The sequence below is a fragment of the Molothrus ater genome, chromosome 6, assembly GCF_012460135.2.
Source record: "Molothrus ater isolate BHLD 08-10-18 breed brown headed cowbird chromosome 6, BPBGC_Mater_1.1, whole genome shotgun sequence".
NCBI lineage: Eukaryota > Metazoa > Chordata > Aves > Passeriformes > Icteridae > Molothrus > Molothrus ater.
Genome location: NC_050483.2, coordinates 39,123,379 through 39,137,396, shown reverse-complemented (window position 1 = coordinate 39,137,396; position 14,018 = coordinate 39,123,379). Strand labels below are relative to the sequence as shown.

The 14,018-nt window shown below is 38.9% G+C and overlaps 1 protein-coding gene across 4 annotated transcripts in view; it reads right to left on the bottom strand.

Moving 5' to 3' along the window:
- The window catches only part of MIA2 (MIA SH3 domain ER export factor 2), a 36,290-nt gene that overhangs the window by 13,747 nt on the left and 8,525 nt on the right, over positions 1-14,018 (bottom strand). For 2 of the 4 annotated variants that reach the window (XM_036384826.2, XM_036384827.2), the window contains 11 exons: positions 11,036-11,167; positions 8,580-8,601; positions 8,374-8,462; positions 7,922-7,993; positions 7,128-7,238; positions 6,723-6,794; positions 6,210-6,314; positions 2,579-2,701; positions 1,925-2,048; positions 1,060-1,106; positions 786-876 (listed from right to left, as the gene is read on the bottom strand). In XM_036384826.2, the coding sequence (XP_036240719.1) occupies positions 786-876; positions 1,060-1,106; positions 1,925-2,048; positions 2,579-2,701; positions 6,210-6,314; positions 6,723-6,794; positions 7,128-7,238; positions 7,922-7,993; positions 8,374-8,462; positions 8,580-8,601; positions 11,036-11,167 (988 nt within the window). Of the gene's footprint in view, positions 1-785; positions 877-1,059; positions 1,107-1,924; positions 2,049-2,578; positions 2,702-6,209; positions 6,315-6,722; positions 6,795-7,127; positions 7,239-7,921; positions 7,994-8,373; positions 8,463-8,579; positions 8,602-11,035; positions 11,168-12,153; positions 12,271-12,558; positions 12,643-14,018 lie in introns of those variants that run through there. The other 2 variants (XM_036384828.2, XM_036384829.2) reach the window with 2 other exon arrangements.

Here is a 14,018-nt window from a genome sequence, read left to right as displayed (position 1 = left end):
TTCTTTTCCTATTTACTATTCCTGTGTCTCTTCTCAAGAAATATAACAAGGCTTCAAGTAAGTTTGAACATCTCCATGGGACAGAGCTACAGTCAATTTGGAGAACTCACCAGCGCAAGGAACATGTTTAAAGGACTGTAAAGAAACTGAAAAATACAGTCTGACAGAGTATTTCACCACCCAAATAACAAAGCCATACATTCACAAGTGCTGGCTACCCTGCCAGCTATGATTATGAAAGCAATAGCTAATTACAGGTTTTAATTTGAACTTGAGTTGTTTTCATTTCCTAAGGTTTAATTCACTATGTCCTACACAACAGAGGAAAAGAAACAGAGCAGGATGTTTTTTAGCTCAATTCTCTAAATGCAGTACTTTATATTTTAAGGATTGAGCTTGCACCCATTACAAACTAACTATAATTAAGCCACCCTTTTAATAGATGGTTTTAAAATTTAGAATAAAACTTCACTGTTTCATGTCCAGAAATTATGTAAAGAGGGTACTATGTATTTATTAACACTACTTTGCTCTTGTATTTTAAGATTCTACAGCTAACTTTATAGTTACAGAATATTTCAACAGAGTACAATCAAATTACAACTTTGATTGCTCCACATCTAAAATCATGTATTTAAAATAGCCAAGCAACTTAAAAACTAATTTTAAAAATCAAGTAGTTATTACTGTAAACTTAATTCAGTTTTTACTGGAATTAATACTTGCAGCCTGTAATACCAATTTTACCAAAGCAGCATCTTAAAGCCAAAAAAGAATTTAATTACCCATAAGTTCCTCTTTAGCTTTATTTTCATCAGACAGTTTTGAATACATTTGGTCTCTTTCTGCTTCCATGGTCTTTAAACAAGCATTTAACTACAATCAAAATTGAAAAAAAAAGGAGAACATTGTAAGATTACAAGATTAAGAAAGTGCTTGCATGCAAAAATATCTAATTAAACTTTAAAATATGCTAAACTCTGATACTGGTATTACCAGAATAACTACATATTAGTTAGTTTCCCCTCTTCTACCCACAAGCTACTTAAAATCACATACCTTTGCAGCATAGATCAATTTCTTTACAGTCCGTTTTTGCTCATCATCTGCTTGAAGGAATAGAACAACAAATCACATAAAAAGCATGAAAGGGTTTGTGACAGAGCTTACTGCTATTATTTGGTTTTTATACAAGAGCAATGCCAACATACAACATAGGTATGCTAACAACAGGCACAGCATACTTGGAGGATAAAGGAGCAAAACCAAAGCAGGGGTGTGAGTAGAAGATATGCCATTGTAGTGCTTTGTTTGCCAGTCACAACTCAGACTGGTCATGCTAACAGCGAGATGCTGAATACACGCTCCGAGACTGATGGGCTTGTGCCCTGTGGTACCATAAGTACCAGCACAAAAAGAAGCTGCAGCAAGAAAGAGGAGGAAGAAGAGCTTTTCTGTGTTGCTGTTTAAGGGCACTCACATCTACACCCTTAGATGACACTGCTACCACACTGCCTGCAACAAGCAACACCTCTGTAAGGATAAGGAAGAAAAAATTAGGCTCTAAGGACCCTCAGTACTACTGCTGGGAGGAACTTGAAGAATAAATAAAAGCAGGATTTCCACCTAGAAATGCCACAAAGTCACTGCTTAATATACAGACATGTATTGCAGAATTCTGCAAGAGACTGGCCACTGAGTCTTTACATTGCTCTATGACAGTCTGTATGCCACACAGTGCTGAACAGGAAAATAGGTTGCTATTCCAGAGATGTCCAAGCATCAGTTAACTGTCCAACATGAATGACCTTGGGTGAGATTTAAAAATCTGACTTCTATAAAGCTAATCTTGCAACTTTTCTGGCAGTTAGTCAGTTCTGTATTTCTAAAACATCTGTTAAATATTTAAATAGGGAAACCATACCTAAGTGCTCTCCATTCTCTGTTTCCCCCTTTATATCTGTGTCCCAGTGGTTGTCTTCAGTGTCACCATCTTCTTGTATTGCTGAACTCCAGTCTTTCATGTTCAGTATATATTGTGTCAGTGACTAAAAAAAGCACACAAGAACCTCACAAACAAATAAAAGCAATGAAAATGTAGCTAACATTACAATTTCTTTATTTACGTCCCTTAGTAGATTAAGTCAGGCCCACATACAAGATTCTAGATGTCTGATAATACTTTTTCTATCAAAGCATGTATTTGCAGGTCAACAGGCACATCCTTGTGAAGAATTTTCAGACAGCTCTAAGCATGGATGATTTTAGTGTGGCTTGTATATGTAAGGTACACAACTAGAGGAATATACACCCAAGTTCCACACTACAAACTGGGGACAGGGGGGAAAGCCAATACTCTATCAGAACTAAAAGAGTTTTTCCAGACAGCTCCATTGTGGTGCTAAGCAACCTTTTTTTGCTTAGCCAGAAACATTACATTAGAGAATAGAGACAGCAAACAAAAGCCCCAAACAGTGTAAGGCATATTGAGACAAAGAGAGGTTGTCAGGCTTTCTTGGAACTCTATGATTAGCATCAGTCTGAATAATTTGATTAAATCCTAAATGTCCTAATTTACCTTAATTTGGCTCTCTTTATTTTTCAAAACTTCTTCTACATCTGTTTTAGAAGACTCAAACATCTTTGTTTGTTCATTTAGTTCACTAAGTCGTTCACCCCATCCTTCAGCTTCTTGTAAAAGCTAAAAAGGGAAATACCAGATTAGTGTGACTGTCTACAAAACCAAGAATTGAGGATGAATAGTACTGAGTTACAGGTATTGGCTATACATAAGTGGGATTTAAACCTCTCACCCACCAGTAAGAATTAACAGAGATAAGAGTACAAGAAAGTTATAGCCATAGAGTTGAAAATTAAGACTTCTATGTTTAGTTCAGCTGCTTTAGCTGCTATAGCTGTCCATTGTAAATAGTTGTTAGGATATTTTAAGCATTTATAGCATGTGTTTAGTTTATTCCACTGAAGTTTAAAAACCTTGATGTGACAATAGCAATGAATATAAAATAGTGACAATTTATTTAACAATGGCATACACTGGAGAATGGATGGAAAACACACCCCAACAGGAATACACACTTCTGAAATGGTGCCTGTGTCTTTTCAACTTAGAAACAGTCAGAAAAGTAAGGGAAAACAGGAAGCTTTTAGGCAGTTATTTATAGTCATGTGACTTGCAATACTGTACTATTTCTCTTCCTCCATACCTCCTGAAATAGTTTTAAAATATTATTTTAAGAAAGCTTCCCCATTAATGAAAGTCACAGCTGTGTGTAATCAACACCTACTAGTATGTATCTCTGCAATTGACTCTGCTTAACTAAAATGATAGGAAGGTTCCAAGGTTACATTTTACAGATATTCCCTAGTAAAATCTCACTTCACAAAAATATTTAACTGAGTAAAGGGATTAGAATACCTTATCACCAGCTATTAAAAATAACGACTGCAACATATTAACTCATGACATTGTGGGAACAAAATTGAGCAGATGCAAATTTCTGTTAAGACAAAACACGTGCTACCACAACATGGGGTAAAGTACAACCAAACTGTCTTAAGAGTCTGTCAAAAAATACTGCTCTAAGTTGCAGAACAGGCTATCAATTTAAGAGTAGTAAAAGTACAGAAAAGAATAACTAAGTTGAGCAAGAAGAACATAACAGGCAGTTATACTAAAAATACAACCAGAAAATGGTATAAACAGGGGAACTGCCATGCAAATAGACAAGCAAGCTTGAACACTTATCAAAGAGAAACCAGACAGCACAGAACAAAAGGTATGTGACTAGAATTGAATTAACACACATTGCCCCTTGGCACACAATTGCACTTTCCGAGCCATAAAAGCCACGTATGAATTTGCAGCATCATGCAAACAACATAATAGGGATTAGAAGACATACACAGACAACTATTTTTATCATTTCCATCATCAAAAGATGACTTTTAAGAGATTTCTTCTTCATGAAGCCAATGAGAAAATAAATTTACATGACTTTATAGACCTGTAAGAATTACAATAAAGAGAAACAGCAAGGATTTGCAATGAGCTAAAGCAATATGTATTTCTAATGATCCTGAAGAAGAAAAACAAACCAGCAAAGCACAGAAGTTCATTAACACTTTCCTTGTTCAACCTAAAAGGCCCAATCCTCTGACACATAACAAACCTGAAACAGCACATCTCCTGTAAAGTTTAAGCTATGATGTGCCAGAAGATTATGACCCATTTATGCAAATGAACAGAGGAAGAAAGGACTCTAGTTTCTGTGAACAAATAACACCTTTGTTACCTTTTGAGCATATGTGAAATTCCATCTTTGAAAAAAAAAAAGTAAGAAACAAAAACAAAGTAGGATATGTATATTCTGATACAGTAAACTAACACTCAGTTAGAAAGCACCTCAGAAATGAGAACACAAATAAATAAAGCAGACACTTTCTATTTTTTCCTTATCAGGCTCCAGCAACAAATAACATTAGGTTATTTATCTGCTAAAAAGCACAACAAACTACAATATGCACAAATATTCCCAAACTACTAAAAACTGCAACAAACCTCAGTTAACAACAAAGTGTAGCAATTAATCCTAAATAATGTGGTTAAGGAAATACTTATATTTTGTTTTGTCTGGAAGGAATACAAAACAACTTTTTTTCATCTAGGAACATGGCAATTAAACACTGAAAATTGTTTTTACTGATTTTTCCCCCCCCCGGTTTTCCTTGATGTAAAATGATTCCCTAAGAAATATAGGCAATTGCCAGCACTTTGTATTATCTTTCTCTAAGTACTATTTTTTTTACTTTATTAAAAAGGAAGGAAAGTGAAGATTTTTGTCACACAAAAATAATTAGATCATTTCTATTTGAACCCAAGAAATGACCATAGGGGGGAAAAAAGAAAACTCCTCTCTATTAAAAATTTATGTATTGCTTCTCAAAATTTATTACATAAGAATACTGTCACATTTGAAACATAGCACTGAGACCAGATCCTTCCTCCTCACAAAAACAAAGAGGATGTAGAGATTAGAAAAAAAAAAAAACTCTTGAAAGAATATAATTCTCAAGTAACTTAATCTCACAATTGTAACAGTCAAATCCACTTCTACTCCACCCACAGCTCTTAATAAAACTGTCTTCCTTTTTTGCCAATCACAAACATAGACTGCTTCTAGAATTAGGGAAAAAGACCAAGTTTTACTAACAGAGTTGTGCAGAACTGAAAAAAAAATTATTTCATGTATCTCTTTCTTTTCTCCTGAACCACTAAGTTTGACATACACCATGTTTTGACAGAGAGGACTAAAGCACTCCCCAGCTTTTTATAAGACTAAATATGCTAAAAAGCAACAGGCCTGTACTTCCACTCCCATCACTACTCTTTCCCCCATGCAAATATCTTATCAGATTATTCCTCAGACAATAGGGTGATAATATCTCTCAGATCACCAATCAGTCAGGAAAATAAGCACATATCCATTAAAACCACAACAAATCATCTCAAACCAACATTACACAGAACATTAAATGTTCATAGAAAATATCTATTTATTAGGAAAAAAGAAATAGCTACACTGTAAAGCAACCTATTGCAAAGGACAACTATTGCATATACTAAATATTTTAAAATATTCAGTGTTCTTTGTGATCTGGCTACAGCACTGAGGAAAATAGACAATTAAATTTGGGAAGTAACAATCTTTTCTGTTCCTCTCTATTACGTACCTGACTTTCAATTAATACAGTGGTACAGTGGTACCAAAGTATGTTTTTTACCTGCCTTCTGAATACTCTGAAATGCCTCAATTTCTTTGGTTTTCTAGACCAAGTAAAAGAATTTTCTCTCTGCCTCTGTAGAAAATCTTAGCAGTGGACTTGTTCAGGTATTTCTGCTTTCCAACAGGTCTCAGCAAAGTTCTTACCAAACTTACATTACCACATGCTCACCTTCCACTGAGCTCCATGCATGATTCCCCACAGACTGTAACTACTGCATTTCCTTTAAAACAGAATTATTTTAGACAAACATAAAATTGTTTTAAAAACCATGTCCTCTTCCTCATTCCATTTACTAAAACACACAAGAGGTTAGTACACTTGTTGAAGATGAGCTCTTTGGAGAAATCATATTTATCAGTATCACAGGAAAACAGTATTTCTAAGGATGACTAGGAAGAACCTACCTGTTTCTCACTTTCCTGGAGATGGCTGTTTTCATCTACCGCATCTTGAACAGATGTCTTGAGTCTCTCAGTATTAATCTGATACACTTTTAGGGTGGACTTGGCCTAAGTGAAATTAAAAAGTCTGTTGCTTAAATGGTATTGGTGAAGATATAGGCAGGGTCATGATGGTATTACCGGACTTGTCTTAGGTTTTCTGGCTGTGCTACATATGTATTCTCACATTTTCTCTACAATTTCAACAGTTTTTGCTGATTGTAGTTTTACAATACTATGTATCATTGAGGAGTAAGAAAATTAAGAAAAGACAAGGTAACTACTTCTCAATAAATGCCAATCACTATATGAAGTTAAAAGTTGCCCACACCAAAGTACTAAGTTTACAAACTCTTTTGGTTTACACAGCATATGATCTCTGCACCCCTAATAGAAAAAAAAATTAAAGCAGTAACTACATGGCGAATATAGAAATTGCAAAGATTTGAAAACAGAAACTACAAAGGTTAGACATACCTCATCAATTTGTGACTGGATAGATTTTTCTTCATTCTCTAAAGACTCCACTTTCTCCTGAATTTCAGCCACCTGAAAATTATTAGTTGTCATACACCTTCTTTCACATATTTGACTGACAATGTCTAGGCAATTGATAAAATTATTTTTATTTTTAAACTGAGAAAGTTCTACTGCTGAGTCAGTAAAAATGTGTGTAAAAACATGTTGCAACAAAACCGCTTTTCTTCTTTTGAGTATTTTCTTTATCATTTTTCTAATGTTACAGGGAAGACAAAATGGAAAATGTAGTTTTTATTTCAGAACACACAAAGAAAATAGTGTGTCTTATCTGCAGAGATTTTTTTCTGTGAGATTTTTTTCTTAAATGAATAGAAAGAAAGACAGGATTCTAATTATTCCTACCAAGGTATCATTTTCCGACTGCTTCGATTTTTCTTCTTCCAGCTCTTTTTCTAGATTTTCTACTTCCTCGTTGAGTTTCAAGTTTGACTTGTTCAGCTTTTCATGCAGTTCCTAAATTCAAGTTGGTTTGTGAGTTAATAAAACAGTTGATATTAATTACATACGAAGACAACAAATATATTTTAAATATGACAGCAAAGTATGTTTCACTCAAATACTCTAGAGACTCCTGCATGAACAAAAGCCCTAAGAATTAGCTCTGCAGGATCTGAGGTGCAAAATGAAATAAACCTACTTGCCTTTTTTTTAACATGAAGTTTACAGAGTCTATTAGGTATTTGATTCGCTTATCCAGAACTCTTTTACAAATATATTCTCAGTTTGGGGGATATAAACAATGTAGTGGGAATTTTTCTTTAAAACTGTGCACCTGTAGACTGTGGACATTATTTGAATTAGATAAGATGTGAGAAAAGAAATAATTCATGCACTACCCTCTCTCCTAGAAATGCGAACAATTTACTTCTTAAATATTGTCCAATATGTCATTTGTTCTAGTATTACTCATCCTCAAAGCAATTGTTAAAAAAAGGCTTTTCTTAATTTAAATGCTTTGATTTTAAGTCATTTTCAGTAACCCAATTAAAACTATTGCGTTGGAGTTCTTGGGTTTGTCTTACTTTTTTTGCTACTGTTTTTACTCTGTTTGTTTGGGTGTTTTTTAATATGGGCCACATTTTTCCTAAAATACTGCCTTATACTGTAGAAGTAACAATTTCCATTCATCTGTTTACCTCAAAAAAAGATGTGTCTGTTGATTCTTTCGTTGTGTTACCATCCTTCAGAGACAATTGTAAATCTTCAAACTGAAAAGGAATTACTTTATGTCAGAATATGGGTAAATACCAGCATTAATTTGCAATGCTCTAGTCTGAAACACATACATCACCTAAATATTCAAAATGCACTTTGCTGGAAATCAGGAAAGCCTTAACCCTACTACACTATCCCAGTTATATAAACAAAAAAAAGACATTTTGAAATTGCTTCCAGTGAAATATTGTACTGAGAGTTTGAAGTCAAAACTTGCCAACACCTTAATTGCTCTTAAAGACATTGACAGAAAAAAACATTTGAGGAATCCCTTTGAAAGCTTTAAAACATCTTACTTTTAGAAAAGTTAATACTTTACTTGATAGAATCCATTTCTACAACACATCTGAAAGCAATAAATGAGGACTTTTACCTCTTTTTTGCAGAGGCTGAGTTTTTCAAGAATTTTGCATTTTTCTTCAACTAGTTCAGCAACTTTATTGGCAAGCTGTTTTTCCCTTCCTAAAAAGTGAAAGAGAAGCAAATGTTGCATCATCCAAATAATCAAAGGTGAAAAAAGAAATAATAAAGTCATATTCCAGTGAAATATAAAGAATTAAGTATCAAAAATAAGCTTACCTACATAAAGTCGACTTCTAACCTGGAAAAAAAGAGAATAAATATTGAAAATGTCTGATCAATTACTCTCACAGAATATCTGAAAACTAATCTTTTAAGCTGTGATTCCATGCCAAGTTTAACCATGGAACTTAAAAAAGGAATATAAATATGGCTCCTACTAAAAACAGGCAATCATATCCGCTGCTCTCACCCCTCTCCGTGTCTGTGTGTTTGCCCTGTCCTTCTCCCACTCTTATCAGACAAAAGAGGGGAAAGGAGATTAGTTTTCACCTGGATCACTTTAACAACACACCTCTGTATATTCACCACATAACACACAGTCAGAAGAGTAGGAAAGGGAAGGGAGGGGGAAGCTCCACACGTGAGCTCAGATTTCCTATTGGGAAAGATCTCCCACACATTACAACATAAAACAGCAAAAGCTGCAGTAAGGTACAACCTGATAGGCATCCTTCAAGTGCCAAGTGAGCAGCTGCCATGTAGGGTCTAGTGCACTAGAATCAAAATCTAACAAACTGCAGGGCAAAATCTGTCACAAATGGCCTCTACAAGGATGCAGAACTTGGCTGAACCCACAGAACTGCTACAACACAGCATTTCTCTCAGGCTGGGCCTGGGTCATGTGCCTAATGTAACAATGGGGCCCTCAGATCTTCCCTGTTTCCTCCTAATTTAAAGCCAAGGAATCCAAATAACGAAAAAAGGATAAGAAAGTTGTAAGTATGCTTTTATCCTATCATCCCCAATGGATGGTTAATTACTCCATTACTTTTCAGTAACCATCAATTCTTCAAGGAGCAGCCGGTGCAGTTCTAAGTATGGATGACTGAAAAAGCTATCAATAACTTCTGTAATATCTCCTGCCTTAAGTGGCATGTGCAGGAGGAAAACAATAACCAGGTTAGCTTGTTTGCATGATTTCAGCTCAAATGCCTTATGTATCACCCAGAGGGATGCCTCTAGAGAACAAAAGGTGTGACCAAATTATAGTTACTTAACTTACATTAACACTGATCCCCTTACAGAGAAGGTCAGTTCATGTTAAAACCCTAAAAATGCAGCTGCTCATAACTGAAAAACTAACCAGCTATGAAACCACTCTTAAAACATGAGTGTCATTACACCTACTACCCAAATCACAATGCCTGTATCAGAGTATGTGAAAAATGGGAAGAAGTTTAGAATACTGAATTACTGATACTGACCCCATTTCCGTAGCAGGGAAAGTACGGTAGGCAACTCTTATTACTCAGATCTTTACTTACTCTCAAGAGAAGATAGGCATTACCTCAAAAATATAATCTGATTTGTGCATTGAAAGGTTTCAGTACTGCAACTCTCAAAGTCATCAGATTAGTGCTCACAAAGAGCATGCAGTTAAATTGGTTCAGTGTTCCAGTGTTGCAATAAACAGAATCCACACATCACTGTTCAAAGAGTTGTAAAATGCCTCCCTTGACAGGAAACCACATGGATTGCTTTTGCTTGAAAGACCTGAGCTGCTCTGGCTATGGTCAAGCTAGTCACAGAGATATCAATACATACACCCTAGGGAAGACATCTGTATCCTGTGAAAATAATTTAAGGGCTGACTTTGAAAGTCCAGTGTAGAAATTAAAAAGAAAAGAGGAAGCCTTACTGCAGCGAGTTTCATTGCATTTCCTCTTACAACAGTCACTCACTACGTATTCAAACACTTATTATCTTGACAAAACAGACTTTTCAACTTCTGTTTTAGTGAAATTCTAAATTCAATCACAATAGATTTAAAACCTGAAGCATTATCTATCTTGAACAGGAAGGATAACAACTTCAATGCAAACTATTAATGCACTCTATGTATCTGCAAGTAACTTGAACACTTTCCATGCTGGTTTTGTCTGGAATAGAGTTAATTTTCTTCACAGTAGCTGGCATGGGACTGTATTTTGGACTTGTGCTGAAAAGCACTGAAAACACATGGATGTTTTAGATATTGCTGAGCAGTGTTCACACAGAGTCAAGACCTCTTCTGCTTCTCACCCACAAGGAGGCTGCAAGTTCACAAGAAGCTAGGAGGGGACACAGGGCAGCTGATCTCAGCTATCCAGAGGGATAACCCACACCATGCTGACATCATGCTCAGCATAAAAAGCTAAGGGGAGGAGGAGGAAGGGGGAGTATGTGGAGTGATGGAGTTTGTCTTCTAGAGTAACTGCTACATGTGATGGAGCCCTGCTTTCTTGGAGACAACTGAACACCTGCCTGCCCTTGGGAAGCAGTGAATCAATTCTCTGTTTTGCTTTGTAGCATGCACTGCTTTTGCTTTTCCTATCAAACTGTCTTCATCTCAACCCACAAGTTTTCTAACTTTTAGTCCTCTGATTCTCTCCCTCTTTCCAACCTGACAGAGGGAGCAAGAGAGTGGCTGTGTGGTGCTTAGTTGCTCTCTGGTGTTAGACCACAACACTTACTGATTGATAACTTCTGTACAGGAACAGCAGAATTGTCAAGGCTCCAACAATGCCAGCACAAATCACTATTTCCCACGGGAAACCATACAGATCAGGCCCAGGTCTCATATCTTCAGGCAGTGAAGCCACAGCCTGAAAAGTAAAGTAAAAAGCTTCAGCTAAAGGAAAAGAGGCTAATATTATCCACAGAAACAGACATTACATGTTGACATTGTTTACTTCCAAGGCTTGTATATCTATTTTTTTCCAAAACTCTGAGAAAATGGTTAACAGAAGCATTTGATTTTTAAATGACAGATTTACCAGGTGAAGGAAGAAAGTTCCCACAAGACATGAAAACCAGCAGATAAAGCTCTGAAACCTTTTCTTTCTGTGACTATCAATTATCACAGAATTATTTGGGTTGAAAGGGATCTAAAAGATCATCTAGTTTCAATCCCTCTGCCAGTGGCAAGAGCACTTCCCACTGGACCTACTTCCTCAAAACCCATCCAGCCTGCTCATGAACACTTCCTAGAGATGGGGCATCCACAGCTTCTCTGGACACCTTGCTCCAGTGCCTCATCACCCCCACAGCAAAGAATTTCCTTCTCTTATCTAACCTAAAGTCATCTTCTCCAGTTTAAAGCCATCCCCCCTTATCCTATCACTACGTGCCCCTTGTAAAAAGTGCCTCTCCAGCCTTTTTGTTAGCCTCTTCAGGTACTGAGAATTTACTATGGAAAATTCTCCTTTGAGCTGTCTTACACATTTCACTGCTGTTAGAATCAACAATAGCAAGTACTTCTTAACTCTCTCCTAGAAAACTTGCTTGGTAGAAAAACCTGTTCAACCAACCTCATGCTAAAATAACATACTCAACACAACGGTGATTTAACACATTTTAAACACTTCGATACACTCGCGTTTCATTTGTAAACGGATCTATTTGCTCAAAGATACGACGTACTCCATGTGGCTCCAATTTACTACACGTGACCCGTGCCTAAGGACACGGTACTGTGCACTTAAGCCTTAATTTCGGTCTCTCCCCTGCCCGAGCCCCTCGGCAGCAGCGCTGCACAAGACCTGGGCCCTCGCGGGGGCTGCGCCGAGCCCCGCGTCACTCGGTCACTCACCCAGCGCAGCCCTTCCCAGGCCAGCCCGCAGTAGCGGCGGGCGCTGTCCCGCAGCCCCGGCCACAGCCCGGCCGTGCCGCTGCCGGCCCCGGGCCCCCCGCGCCCGCCCGCCGCCATCTTCCCGCGGGCGGCGCGCGCCCCTTCCGGCCCGCCGCCTGACAACCGGCCCGTACCACTGCCCGCCGGGGGGGCGGGGAGGAACCACTGCTACCGGGGGGCGCACGGCACAGGTGGCAGCCGCGGGGCCCGGCTCTCGCTCCCGACCTCCGCCGGCAGACCCTCCCCGGGCGCGGGGGCCGCCGGCCGGAGGCACCGGCAGCTCCACTCGGCGTGCGCCCACCACCACGGACGGCCCCGCGGAACCTGCTCCTGTTCCTCCCTGAAGTTGCGCTCAGAGAAGCTCACCTCCCGTGCGGCGCTGGCCGCCTCCATGCCCGCCTGGGCGGCAGCCGTGGCACGGCAATAAAGCTCCCTGGGCAGGCCCGGCTCCCGGCGGGCCGCCCGCCGCGCGTGTCCCGGCCCGGGCGGCGGGGCCGGCCCTGCCCTCCCCTCCCCGCCCCGCCGGCACTGCCAGCCCGGCCCGGCCCTGCCCTGCCCTGCCCTCCCCGCCCCGCCGGCACTGCCAGCCCGGCCCTACCTTGCCCTCCCCGCCCCGCCGGCACTGCCAGCCCCGCCCGGCCCTGCCCGACACTGCCGGCCCCGCCGCAGGTGGGTCCCGGGTGCGCAGGGCTGGGCGGGCCCGAGCTCTGCCGAGTGCCTGTGCTAAAAATGACCCTGGCGGGCTGCTGGTAGCAGGTGTATGGGGAGATGCAATGCCACATAACGAAGGATTCTTCTTCGTCTCATTCACTAACATTAACGCTAATGTGATTTGGGTTTTGTTTTTTAACTACTTAAAACCAAACAAACAAAAAACACAAAACAAAAAACCACCACCATCACCAAACAAAAAAAAAAACCCAAAAACCAAACAAACAAAAAAAACCCACAAAAAAAAACCCCAACAGCAACAACATACAAAAAAAACCCAAAACCAAAAACCCCACAAAAACCCCCAAACACAAACAAAAAAACCCCCCGTGTGCTAGCGACTTTTACAATGTAAGGTGAGTGACTGGACTGCAAAGAACCTAAGGGACCAGGATAGGTGGAAGGTGGAAGTGCCTTTTCTAGCTTTTTATCTGTATCAAATAGTACAAGAACGAGTTTGGCCATAGCAGTGACCTGTCAGTGAGTTGCAGTCAGTCACGAGGGACAAAGCCCCTCCGTTTTCCTCATCCTAAACTACAAATTAACTGTATTCTATATACATACACTGGAAATCAGAAATAAATTTATGTGGTTCTTAAACTTCAATTACCCCATCTAAACGAAGTTCAACCAAAGCACCACAGTGAAGTTTACCAAATGGCACTTCACTGGCAACCACTCTCTTATTTAGAGCAGACAGTGCAGGAACAGCTGCCTTTTCCTCACGGTGCTCTGGCAGCGTTGTTTCTTGTGCAGCTGTGCCCCTTAAGGTTCACCTTCACTCTGCACTACATTTCGATGTTTAAGACACCTCCATAGCAATAATAACCCCATTTCTATTTTATATATATGTTTTGCATAGAAACGTATCTTTAATGCAATTACGAATGAGGGGAGGATTTGTGAATCAAGGTTTTGAAAATACGCTTTAAAAAGGGAACTTGTCTGGTTATTTTATTCATCATAAGCCCAGTTTTTTAAGTCTAAGCAAATTTAATGAGTACTGTTCTGAGAATTTTAAATGAAACTAATATATTAGTTTTATGAAACTATATATTAGTTTTATGAAACATATGTTAATGAAACTATTAGAGGGAGCTATTAGTTTCATTAAA